The 12507-nt window shown below is 41.1% G+C and overlaps 1 protein-coding gene across 1 annotated transcript in view; it reads right to left on the reverse strand.

Annotated features, from left to right (window-relative positions):
• Positions 1 to 11587, reverse strand: part of pcnt (pericentrin) — a 39512-nt gene extending 27925 nt beyond the window's left edge. The window contains exons 1-17 of the mRNA XM_061082578.1: positions 11448 to 11587; positions 10451 to 10480; positions 8109 to 8285; positions 7620 to 7763; positions 6655 to 6804; positions 5633 to 6567; positions 5175 to 5519; positions 4242 to 4599; positions 3266 to 3670; positions 2940 to 3158; positions 2493 to 2588; positions 2220 to 2363; positions 1505 to 1739; positions 1208 to 1287; positions 791 to 1088; positions 361 to 461; positions 41 to 152 (exon numbers count right to left, since the gene is read on the reverse strand). Coding sequence (XP_060938561.1) covers positions 41 to 152; positions 361 to 461; positions 791 to 1088; positions 1208 to 1287; positions 1505 to 1739; positions 2220 to 2363; positions 2493 to 2588; positions 2940 to 3158; positions 3266 to 3670; positions 4242 to 4599; positions 5175 to 5519; positions 5633 to 6567; positions 6655 to 6804; positions 7620 to 7763; positions 8109 to 8285; positions 10451 to 10480; positions 11448 to 11495 — 3877 coding nt within the window. The 5' untranslated portion in view covers positions 11496 to 11587. The remainder of the gene's footprint in view (positions 1 to 40; positions 153 to 360; positions 462 to 790; positions 1089 to 1207; positions 1288 to 1504; positions 1740 to 2219; positions 2364 to 2492; positions 2589 to 2939; positions 3159 to 3265; positions 3671 to 4241; positions 4600 to 5174; positions 5520 to 5632; positions 6568 to 6654; positions 6805 to 7619; positions 7764 to 8108; positions 8286 to 10450; positions 10481 to 11447) is intronic.
• Positions 11588 to 12507: the final 920 nt, after the last annotated feature.

Genomic DNA, 12507 nt, shown 5'->3' on the forward strand with positions numbered 1-12507 from the left:
AGTTTTTTTAACAGAGGTCAGGCCAGGTCGTCAATGTTACCTCCTAACTCTTGGCGATTCGTCCTCATGCTGTCCAGCTGAGTCCACAGCTGAGCTACTTCCTCTTCAGAGTTCTTTTTCAGCAAAGTCTTCTCCTCCTGAAGGAGAAGTACCTGTTTGACAGAAAGGAAATAAAACAAAACCTTATTTAGATATGAAGATATGTCGATATGTATTGTTTTGTAGTCTCGTTATCAATGAATTAATGAAATGTCTTCAAAATAAAATGAACAAACATTCAAATACAAATAAAGATTGTTGAATTAATACAAGAATTTAAGGACAATTTGATGACGTGTTCTTATGTTCCAGTGAACTCACCTCTTTCAGAAGTTGCTGTTCCCTCTCCTCTAGATGTAGAACTTGCTGCACTTTCTCCTGCAGAACTGCCTTTTGACTAGATACCAATTCCTCCAGGGAACCTGATCAACATTCACAACACAGGAAGAAAAGCATTTTTCTCAATTATCACATAAAATACATAGGATGCAAAACAGAAAGAGCAACCTTTAAATCTAAACAACCTGACTTGCTAATTTTGCACAAGTCATTGCAAATTTGTGTGCAGAAATGGGGTGTTCTCAAAAGAAATGCCCTCCCCATCGGTCAGTCAGCATAATTACCTATGCTGAACTACACTCTGATGTAGAATATAAAAATTTGAACAAAACAATTCGTTCAAATTTTGTATCCCTGAAATTGTGAGTTAAGAGTTTTCCACATCCTTAATGAATGGATGGATGGAACTCACTTGCAGCAGCATCCCTGTCAGCCCAGGCTTGTTTCAGCTCCTCCTCAAGTTTTTGGTTCTCCTCCTTACTAGATAACTGGAGTTCCTTCAGCCTGGCCTGTGACTCCTTTAGCTCTGACTGGGTCTGCGACAGAGCTGCCTGGGCTTCAGATAGAGATTTGTTGATCTGGGTAAGGGAGGTCTGGGTGCTTGCGAGTTCTGTCTGTGTGGCAGTGAGGCTGTTCTCTGCCTCTGACAGAGATGTCAGGAGGTTTGAGCGGGCGCTCTCAGCCTCTTTCTCCCACTGCAACCTTAGAGCCTACAAAAGCAAAGGAGAAGCAAAAAGAGAGAACGATGATTCTCATCATAATAGACAATATGTCTGTTAAATACCAAAATTGCCTTGATCAAATACAACACAAATTTACAAAGTTTAACCTGTATCTCTTTAGCCTGCTTTTCTTCCATTGAGCCTTTCTCCTGAGCAACACGAGTTTCCCACTGCTGCTTGAATTCATCTGAACACACACAAGATAAAAAACACAAAAGAAAATAAGTTCACCTTCACCAAAGAATGTTGAGCTTTCATCTGTCAATGTGCTCTTCTTTAAACAAAAGAAGCTTCTAAAGAATGAGCATGATTCACCCAAATCCACAGTGATAAACATGTTGAGTGCACCCACGGGCAAGCATGAAGAGGAACTGAACAAATGCAAAACACTCATCTGGACGAACCCATGTCTCGTTGGTGCAGCTCCCGCAGTCTGTCCAGCTGCTCCTGGTCTGTCTGTCTGAGCTGGTCCAGTTCTGCTTGATGCTGGGTCTGCAGGGAGGCAGTCTCTTGAGCAAAAGTCTCCTTCAGGGAGGGCTGGACTTGGGTGACAGCAGACTCCTGAAGTTGCTCCAGCTGGGACATGTGGACATTGGTCAGGCTCAGACGCAAGGCCTCAAGCTCAACGGTCTTTTGGTCCTAAGGCAAAAGAAAGCATGAGGTGTATTTTTCGTTAGCTTTTCTGGAATTTATAATGACATCACATGGGGAGTAAAGAGAGACGATATTTCACATTTGAAACATTAAGTTCTCCTCATATTTCTCTATAGCTATTTATAACTACATTTGAAATTATCCTAAGTGTGAAAATTCCAGTACATGTGATAGCTAAGACATCAAAACTACGAAAGGGTTACATAAAGGAGAAAAATAGACAAATGGTATTATGTGTTATTAAACTGCATGCTGTGGCTTAAAGGGACTCTCACCTTTGTTGCATTTGAGAATTACAGCACATTCAAATCATCCCGCCTTCCTCCAATGCCCCACCCCTTCTTTCCCATCCGCGGTGTTTTATTTAAGAAACTTAACCAATTTAACCTTATCCAAAAAAAGTGTAAAAATGCAACAAAGGTGAGAGTCCCTTTAAGATGTTCCACAGTGCCGGTGTGTGTGTACCTGTGTCTGCTGCAGTTCAGCTTGGTGGGCAGCCTCTAAGCTCTCCCTCAGTTCCAGCGACAGCTCTGTCTTCAGTTGACTAAGCTCCTCGCTGTGTTTGACACTCAACTCTGACAACACCCTCTCATGCTCACGTTCAGTCACCTGCGGGGAAGATGGAACAGGAGGCATGATCAGTTGAAAAATACATAAAATGGCTCAAGCTAAAATAATACAACTGGCAAAGCATTTAATCTCTTAAAGACACTAAGCAAACTCTTCCGTCTCCGATACCTGTTTGATGAAGCTGATCTTTCTCTTTTGTTCTTCCTCCATACCGGCCTGCTGCTTCAGCAGCTCTTTCTCCAGGTGAGTGTTCAACTCAGAGATCTAGGTAGATAAGCAAAGGAAATAAAAGATTAAAATGCTGCTGGATCACCTATTTTAATTCTAATGATTTAAAACTTCTGAAAACTAATTAAACTGAATGTGGATCTGTTTTAGTTAATGTAGCAACTCATGGGGAAATAGTAAAAAAATAACAGTGATGCATTGAAAACTGATTATTTTGTTCCTTGTGCCTCCTAAAGATTGCATCACATTTAGTAGCTAGTAAAACCTCACACAAACAAATGTCCTGGGAGATTTAAATAAATGCAAATATCTATATTAGATGTTTTAGAAATGAGCACCATCATAAATCTATTAAATGATGCCCTGTGTGTGGTTTGTATATCTTACCTCTTGTTGATGTTTGTCCATCAAGATTTTTTTCTCCTGTTGGTGAGACGTCATGAGCTTCTCTCTGACATCCTCCACAGCCAGGACCTGCTTCTCCAGGAAAGCCTTGACCTCCTCATCCCTCTGCCTCCTCTGCTCCTCCATGAGATGTTTCACATCAAGAAGCTCTTTCTTCTTCTCCTGTCTCTCTTCCTCCCATTTTTCCTTCACTTCAGCAAACTGTTAAATGTTTTGCATACCATTTTATTTTTTCGTACACTAGTATTTCAAACAAACATGTTTACAACAAACGGATTAAAATAAATCAGCCTGACATCATCTCTTACCTCAACATCCTTGGATTTTAGCAGGTTCTCAAACTGTTCAAGTTCCTCCTCTAAGACTTGCTCCATTTTTTGTATCTGCTCGTCCATCTCTTCTTCTTTCCTCTTTTGCTCCTCCCTCTCCTGCACTGCCTGGGCCTGGGCCTCCTCTAGCTTATCCAGGTTTTGTCTCAGACAGAGGATCTGAGACTCCAGTTCATGCTTTTCTTTCTCGGCCCTGTCCAGATTGATGTTGGTCTTGTCCAGCTCGCTCTGCAGTCTCTCCACCTCTGCTGCGACATCCAGAAGCTGTGCATGTGTTGTGTCAAGCTCCTTTAATCTTGTTTCATCCGAGGTCCCTTGACTTAAGGCAGCGTTTAGCTTTGTTTTTGTCTCCTCTAGCTCTGATATGAGATGGTCACAATGTGCCTAGAGAAAGAAAGACAGAGACATTCCTTTAGGTTTCTGTACATTATATGTTATATGGTATGTTATTTTTATTTTGTAAAGCCCTTGCCTGCCAGGTCAAAAGATCACAGGTCCCACTGACTACGTACTTACTACATATATATTCATATTTTTTTGTTTTAATGTAATATTCCCCACTCCACCCGGTAAACATCTGCTTCTTTTTAATATTTTTCTGCTTAATTTTAATATGTTATACGTTATATGTTATATGGTATGTCAATTTTTTTTTAATTTTTGTAAAGCCCGTCTACTGCATAGATGCTGCCTGCCATGTCCCAAGAATTTCACTGCTCCAATGAAGCTGTCATTGGTGCATGAGACAATAAACTTTGATTTGATTTGATTTTGATTTGAATATATTATTTATGTTATTTTCAGTTCTTCCTCCATTATGCCCTTATCTACATATTACTGCTGTTTCATACTATTTCCATCTATCCAAATTGAATTGGGCTAGTCAAAACAAAAAAGGCACACAGAGTATATTCTTACCGAGCTGTTAACAGACCCACTTATCGTATTTTAATACCTGTAGCGTTTTCAACTGGTTGTCATCTCCGAGCTCTGCGCTCTGCTTCATCTCCTGCAGAGAGGATACGAGCAGCTCCGGCTGTTTTTGATGAGACAGGAATCCAGCCTCCTTCTCAAGCTCCCCCACCAGTTTATTTTCCTCCTCTGATGGAATCGTACCAGGGGCGAGCAGCGGAGTTTCAGCAGCTTCCTTTCCGAGCAATATTGCTGCTATCTCTTTTTCTCCTTCTTCCATTAAGGCACCGAGTTTGTTCTTCAGGTCGTCTTGTTCGTTCATCTCCTTCTCAACGTGTCTCCTCTTCTCCTCCTCAAGTTCCCAGAGAGCCTGTCTGAGCTCCTCTGTTACTTGAGCCCACCTGAAAAGACAACAGATTTAAAATGCTAAGCTTATTCAAATAATCTATGAGTAATCATGACACACAAGCTCACTTTGAGTGAAATTCATTGAGTTTTAATAAAAATGTAAAAAGTAAATAAATTAAATCAAATTAAACATATCTAAATGTATAATAGGTACTGGCAAATCTAATGTAATACCAACATTATGTATATTATTTAAATAACTAAATAGCTGTTTATTTTTGGGAGTAACTATGGCTCCATCAGCAGTGACACCACTGTCAGATTTTGTGAAGTATTATTAAGAAATGTGTAATCCATTAAAAAAATATATTAGAATCAAAATATTGACCACAAGATAAGACTTGCTTTTAATTCAGCTTAAGCCTTTCCATGATTCTGTTAAAGCCCATCATTATTTTACCCATCACTTATTTTTATTGGATTACTGTATATGTGTCTTTTTTAACTTATCTTTTATGTCTTTTACAATGTTATTTTTCCTGTGTACAGATCGTATCTATGCAATTTAACTTCTAATCTTTTTACCCATGCTTTTTTCACTGTGCCTCAACACCTGTGGATTTCTTACCTGCTCCTGGCCTCCTCCAGGTCTTCAGAAGTCTTGTCAACCTCCTCCCTCAACACATTCAAGTCCCTGTCTTTGAGAGCCAGCTCCTCACGGAGCTCGCAGCACTGCTGATTCAGCAGCTCTTTTCCCAGGTCCGTCTCCTCAAATTGCTGCTCGGTACTCCTGTCCAGATCTCCAGGGGTGGAGTTGTGAAGCCACTGAGACAGACTCTGAGGATTGGAATTTTCAGTCCCAGGGTCGTGGCAGTGTGGGATAGAGAGGCTAGATGTGTCGTTTTCATCGAGGAGACGGTTTGAAATTGAAATCAGGGGCTCTTCTCCCAAGTGTTCACTGCTGAGCTCAAAACTATAAAGAGAGGAAAAGAGATACATTAGGGGATTTAACTATAAATATGGAGCATACAACATGAAAATAGACCGACACTCATACAGATTAACTGCAACATGAAGTCCTCTCACCTGTGGTTTGCAGAGACATCCAGCTGACTACAGTGTTCAAAGCTTTCATTAACCAATGAAGATTGAGAGTGTGCGAGAGGAACTGAAAAGAAGTATCTCTCCATCATAATGTCCCCAGGTACTGATGCATTCATGCTGTCTTCATTGGGTCCACTTTCCAGATTGGCCTCATCCGCACTAATACTTTCATCACAACTAAAACCAGCTTTTGCTTGGTTCTGTCGATTTTTAGACGCTTTAAGTCCCATGACCTCTTCTTCTCTGAACTTCAGTTCTTTCTCCCTCTCCTCCAGCAGCAGCCTGACACTCTCCACCTCCTCCCTATGCTCCTCTTTAAGCATCTGCATCTCCTCTTCTTGTCTTTGTCTTTCCTCCTCAAGGCTCTGGAGACGAAGGGCAGAAGTGGCCACCTTTTCACCTAATCTTCTCTCTGCATCTTCTTCCTCCTGAAGTCTTTTCCTCAGCCCCAGTACTTCACTGTTCAGTTTCTCCTTCTCCTCTTTGCACTGCTGCATCTCAAGGCACTGGGACTGGACTTGGCTCAGTTCGTTCTGGAGATCTTGCAGCTGTGCCTCCTTTTCCTTTCTATCTTCTTCCCTTCCATTCTTCTCTCTCTCCAGTAAAGAAAGCACATGTTGGTGTTTCTCCAGCTCCTCAGAGAGTTTAGCACATATGTGTCGACTCTTTTCTTGTTCTTCTTCAAGCTCCGCCCTCAGTTTGTCCAGAACAATGTGGATCTCGGGGTCACCTTCACCGTTGAAGCCTTCAACACTTGTTTGAGAGGCAGCTCCTTCACTTCCTGATCCCTCTGTTGGCGCCTCCTTATGATTGAGGTTTGCATCTCGGGAGCCGTGGCCATGTTGAAGCTGTTGTCGATGAGTGTTGAGGACTTCAGAGTCTGACTGGCTTTTGATTCGGAGAAACTCAACACTGGTCTGTATGAAAGACAATTCAGATAATATTCAGTTTTCGGTCACTTCACCATAGCAAGTGTGGCTGTTGTAGCTTTGAGTGACACTAACCTGTTGGAGCTGCCTCTGTAGTGCCTGAATCTGTCCAGCAAGTGAGTGCGCCTCCAGCTGCACCTGGTCTCTGCTGGCCAGCGCATCCTGCAGGTTGGAGCTCAGCTTGGCAATTATCTCATTACGTTTCTCCACAGCCTCTTGTAATTGCTGCAAATATAAATCGATTTTATAATCACAGAAATACACACGGTCATACATGGACATCTTTCCGCAGGCAAAGGGCAACACAATTTGAGAGCATGGCATTTATTTATACAAGATGAAATTAATAACAGAAAAACTAAAAGTAATATTTTTGCTGCATGGTCAGATAGAAAACTGATTGACTACACGAACAAGCATCCTAAAGGTACTATGTACATACGAATAATCACTTTTGTAATGTGAAAAACAATGTGTGACCATATAGTCAAGATTATTTAAGGTAATTTTACAACAGTTTCCTGACCTGAGGAAACCCTGTTTCACCACAATTCTCTACAAAGACTTTCATATTGTAGATGTACTAAGCTGCAATTTCAGATCAGTGCACCCAAGCAGAAGGGGAGACAGTTACATTTACCATTTGGTTAGTGATTATGGCAGACACAGAAATTCACAAGCCCCATTAAACACAGTCATGGCAATACCATATAAAGACATCCATTGTCTTATTGTTTAAACGTAGAATGAAGACAAATCAATCTGTTTGACCAAACACAGCTAAATACTTGGCAACATGGTATGTAAACAAGAACAGTTTAAGGGCTCGGTTTCCATCATGTGAATTTGGAGCCTTGGATTCTAGTGCAGAGTATGTATCTAAGATCATACCCATCTTTACCATACCTGGTACTTTCTAGTCTTAAAGGCAAAATCAAAGAAGGGAATAAGACTGCTAAGTTATGTTGTAATCCATTTTTATCATGTTGTAAGAAATTATATATCCTTAATGTGCAGTCATTTAATATGCCTGTATATACCTTGAGCTGTTCTCTGCCAGTAAGTGCCAGTAGATCCTCATGTCTCAGCTCTTCAGAAGGGGACGGGCTTTGCTTCAGGGTGGGGGGCTCATCAATCTGTCTTTGTTTCTGCTGAACCACCGATTTTGCTGGTATTTGAGGTTCCTGGAGGATCAAATAGTTTTAGAATTAAGTATGGTTTTACTTTCTATTTTGTCACCTGCCATGAATATCTACGTTGATCTATTGTGGGTGAAGTTTCCCTTTAAAAAAGGTAGTAAATGGTGCCACAGTTAATACTGCAAGGTTGCTATGACAACACACCCTACAGGCAAGAAGATGGTTAGTGACCCATTTTTATAATGTATGTTTACAGAGCAGGGGGCACGGGCCACTTGTTAAAGCCTACAGTGAGCAAACAAAAAACAGACAAATTGTGGAGGTCGGTTCGTGTGAACCGTGAATAAAACGGAGTGAAGCCATGCAGTCCAGCAGCTGTGTGTGATGTACCTCATGGTTGGTCTTCCTGTTCAGCTGTGGTTCAGTGGCTGAAGGAGGAACTGGTTCTACGCGGCGGTCTTGCGTTGAGCCGTCATTCTGCGCGACAGTCGAGCCCTTCCTCTTCTGCGTCTTTTTCGCCGCCCCCGCACTGTCGCTTTTCGCCCGCTTCTGTCTGAAGCTAGCAAGCTGCGCAGGAAGGACAACGATAGGTAGATGGACACGTAGGTTAGGACCACTGAGCACCACCACACGATCAGCATGGTGAAGCTCAGGGGTCAAAGGTGAGAGACAGCTAGAGTCCAGAGTAATGTCCTCATTGGAAAAAAATTTAAGTAATCAAAACATCATTGTGAGATCATACAAGCAAAAAGTTGTTGAAAGTTCCCAATGCAGAAAAAAATAAAGATTGCAAGCCCTTATTTTGATGAGTCAGGATTGAGCAAAAAGGACAGTGCCCAATGAAGCAAGAAGAAATCCCACAGTCACACCCAAAAATAGACCACACCATAACCTGGCAAGTTCAGAATGAGTTGACAGTGCTATATATTCTCAAATCTCCAGATAGCAGTTTAAGCCCATGAGGAATACCGGTTTTAGTGACACACATTGGACAACCTCTCGGCAGATGAGAAACGAAGCAATGTTTCAAAAATAGATTAAAAACTTAAGGTAAACATCCATTTCCTTCACTTGATATTTTTCAGCTTTTAAAAAAAAGTCTAAAACAGACTCGTTGACTGAAGCTTTTTGAGAAAACAAAAAGTCTGCTCTGAAATAACCAAGGACAAAATTACATTACGAATCTTAGCCTGAGAAGTTCATCAAGAATAAAAAAACATCATCCACAATCCAGCCAGGATGTTTCGTTTGAATTCCAGAGTGACCGATTTGATAGAAATCCACCTCAGTCCGTCGCTCTCTCTCTCTGAGCCTTCATCTCTTCTTTAAGCAGCTTAAATCAGATTACAGCATTCACATTGTGACAGAGACCCTCATGAAGTCCTCCATCAGTGACTGACAAATCAATCAGAGACTCCCTTTCCTGCTGGTGCTCAGACGTGTCAGTTCCTCCGCATCAGGTCAGCTGCTTTACTGTCCAGTTGTAGATCTTCCAGATGGAATGCTCCACACCACATTTGACCCAACCCCTCAGCCTAAAGCTCCCTGCCAAAACAACGTACAGTGCAGAGGGATCCACAAACTCTGGATAGGGGATGGCATGTGTCTAGACTGAGGAAGGAGGGTGGAGACTGGGAGATGTACTCGCATGGAGAGGAGGAGACAGAGCTCAGTGTGAGGCGAGCAGCATCAGTGTGAATGCTCACTTCAATTTGAGCTTACATGTCCTTGGGAGAGCTACTTGTTGCTTTGTGCGATGAGTCACATACAGTACATGTGTGTGGCAACATTGTGTGTCCGTGCGCACCAATGTTTTTATTCTGCATATCACATGCCTGATTATAATGCAGATTGAAAGTTTGCTTTAGGGCAATACAATGCATCAACCAAACACTATACCACACCATCTTCTTCATTTGACTTCTAAAAAACAGTTTAATCATTCCTTCAGCTCTTCAATTAAGTCTCTTCCCACCTCACATCATTTTACTGCTTTCTTACCCCTGATTAGTTAAAACCCCACCCTTTGTGTCCTTTCATCAGCAGATTCACCGCCTCCGCCTGCCACAACACTCATCTTTGAAAGACACATCAGCCAGATGAGCTGTGTTTAGCTCAAGGCCACTTTTGCACTATTGAGTCAGACTAACCAGCTGGCTGGAGCTTCCTGTGGCCAAATCAGATTTAACTGGACTGAACACTGCCATTGTGTTCTACTATGTCAGCAGCAAGACACACCACAAGATGATGCTGTGGATTTAATGTGAACAGCTTTTAAATGTGTAAGTTTCATATATATGTATATATGTTCCATGCTTTCAATGTGGCGGAGAAATCAGAGCCTTCAGATGCAACACATACATACAGTGAAACCAACTGACAGCAACGAATCACCATAGCAACACCATTCATGCAGATTCAAGTGCAATGTCGGACCTAACTAAACCTCATGGGCTCACTGCACCACCTGATGGCCTGCAAGCAGCATCACAGTGTATGCAATCCCCTAAATTAGACATTTGTTTATAAAAAGGCACTGCAGGCTTCCTTTCGAGTTAATAACCTCGGAAATCTAAAGGGTTGACAGCATTTACATCATAGTGACAGAAACCAAAAGAAAGCCCTGATTGCCCACTTGATAGAAACAAAATATATAAATAAATAAATAATAATGTCAACAAACCAACAATCCCAAACAAAGTCAAATCCCAGTCACCAGTTGGTATACTTACTGTCTGGTTTCGTGGCATGTTGGTGGATTTCTGTCATAAGGAACACCAGGGCTTCAGATGAATTATTTCTTTTATAGCATTCAGCAGAGTTATTCATCAGCCTAATCTTTTCAATGTGCTCCACCATGAGATAGAAGGGAACAACATCTTACAAATGTAATTCAGTTAGATCACAACCGAACTAGATTTGGACCTAGACTGTAGACAACGTAGTGTGATTGTTCATATGAGGTCATTCTTGATTATTGGCCCATTACTAATATGGTCTAATATGGATTGAATAATGTGATGTACAATAAATATTCCTGAAATGCAACATTTGACAGTTACTTCAGTCATAGTGCCAAAATATCAACAACAAAATAAAATATATAGTCTTCGTTTTATATTTGACTTTTTTATATTAAGCTCTTTTAATCTTGCTTTTATTTTTATGTTTATTTAACTATTGCAGTGGTGAACTGACCAGGTTCTACTTGTTTGTACTGTTGGTTTATACTTTCATTTTCCTGTTCACTGCATATGACAAACCAACCTTGAAACCTGAAACTAAAACATGGGTTGTACTTGCAATGCTACAGCTCAGAGATAAATATTAAACTATTAATTTTTATGATTTCACAGGTTAGAAATGATATCCTTGGTCTGTGTACGTGCAGATGTCTTCCTGTTTTGGACTTCCAGTGTATCCAGATGGATTAATTCCTCATAACATCCGATTATCTTCCTACACGAGTGTTATTGTTGTCGTTAGCATATGTGCAGCATCGGCTAATGTTCAAAACGCGGGCATGTGGCGCGCTGAATGAATTAACCTATAAATGTCTGTGATTCAAATAGTAACTCGACTCTGAGTAGAGACTAACTAAACCATCGTACAGGCAGGGTGGACGTTGGTGTAGCAGCTAGGAGAACTAGACGTGGACGAATAAGTAGCTATGACAAAAGAGTTAGCTAACTGCTAGCATTAAGTGTGCGTTCCTTCTTAGTGACAAACCTTGGCTCTCCCCGCTTCTAGTTTCCTCTGCCGCTCGTCTTCATCCATCTCGGCTTAAACACAACCATTCAACGTTCAGGACGGAAGCACTAACTCCACTAAAGAGCAAACTTCTAGCACAAGTTCGCTCAAACTAAATCTTGGAGGTTCCACGGACACAACTGTCAACAGATCATATTCAATATGGCCGCCAAGACGTTCCAGCTCCGCCCTTATCGAGTTTGCTTGAATGAACGGGCCAATCACATCGTTGCTGTCCGTGTGTTCAGCCAATTGCGTTGAGGTTGGTTTAACCTCTTCCTGCATCGCGAATGACCCGCCTCGTATCTTAGACGTCACTCAAAATCTGAACCTAGCCGACCAATGAAATGGCTGTGTCGTGTGTGCAAGTTTGGATTTCCTCCTCTTGTAGCCAATCATGGAAGAGTGACACAAAACGCACATCTGTTCACTTTGCACTGGAAAGTTCAGTTGCGGAGGAGTTTCTATAGAAACGGATCAACCCACAATACTTAGTTATATATATTATATTTATTCACTTTACACAAAGTACAGTGACCAGAAAAGTTACACATTCACCTTCACCGTTGTATATTGTTCTGAACGTGTCATTTTTCTAATGTGTGAATTCTATGCAATCCCACATTGACTCCACCATGTTTGTTCCAAGGATAATTCTTTATGCCACTTGCTTTATATTAGTGGCCTATGACATACTGTAGAATCAATTTAGGAATTAATGAATAATAGTGTAAACATCAGAAGTGCCTAAAACCTTATTTACACTTTACTAAAACCAACGACAATGAAGTATGTCGTACAAAACTGTGTCAAAAGATTCAGGCTGAAGTTATTCAAACCACAATGATTTCAATCATTTGTGTTAGTTCTTACTGAAATTAGCACAGAATAAATCCAAGTATGGCATTGGTTTGTTTCTAGTGTTGACTGAACTTCTTTGGTTGCTAAGGAACAGCCTGGTTGCCAAACATCAATTAATTTATTCTTTTTTAAAGACATATCCACTGAAAATTAAATCTTTTATGTTGGAAGATTTACA

Source organism: Limanda limanda, chromosome 12 (assembly GCF_963576545.1).
Source record: "Limanda limanda chromosome 12, fLimLim1.1, whole genome shotgun sequence".
Lineage (NCBI taxonomy): Eukaryota > Metazoa > Chordata > Actinopteri > Pleuronectiformes > Pleuronectidae > Limanda > Limanda limanda.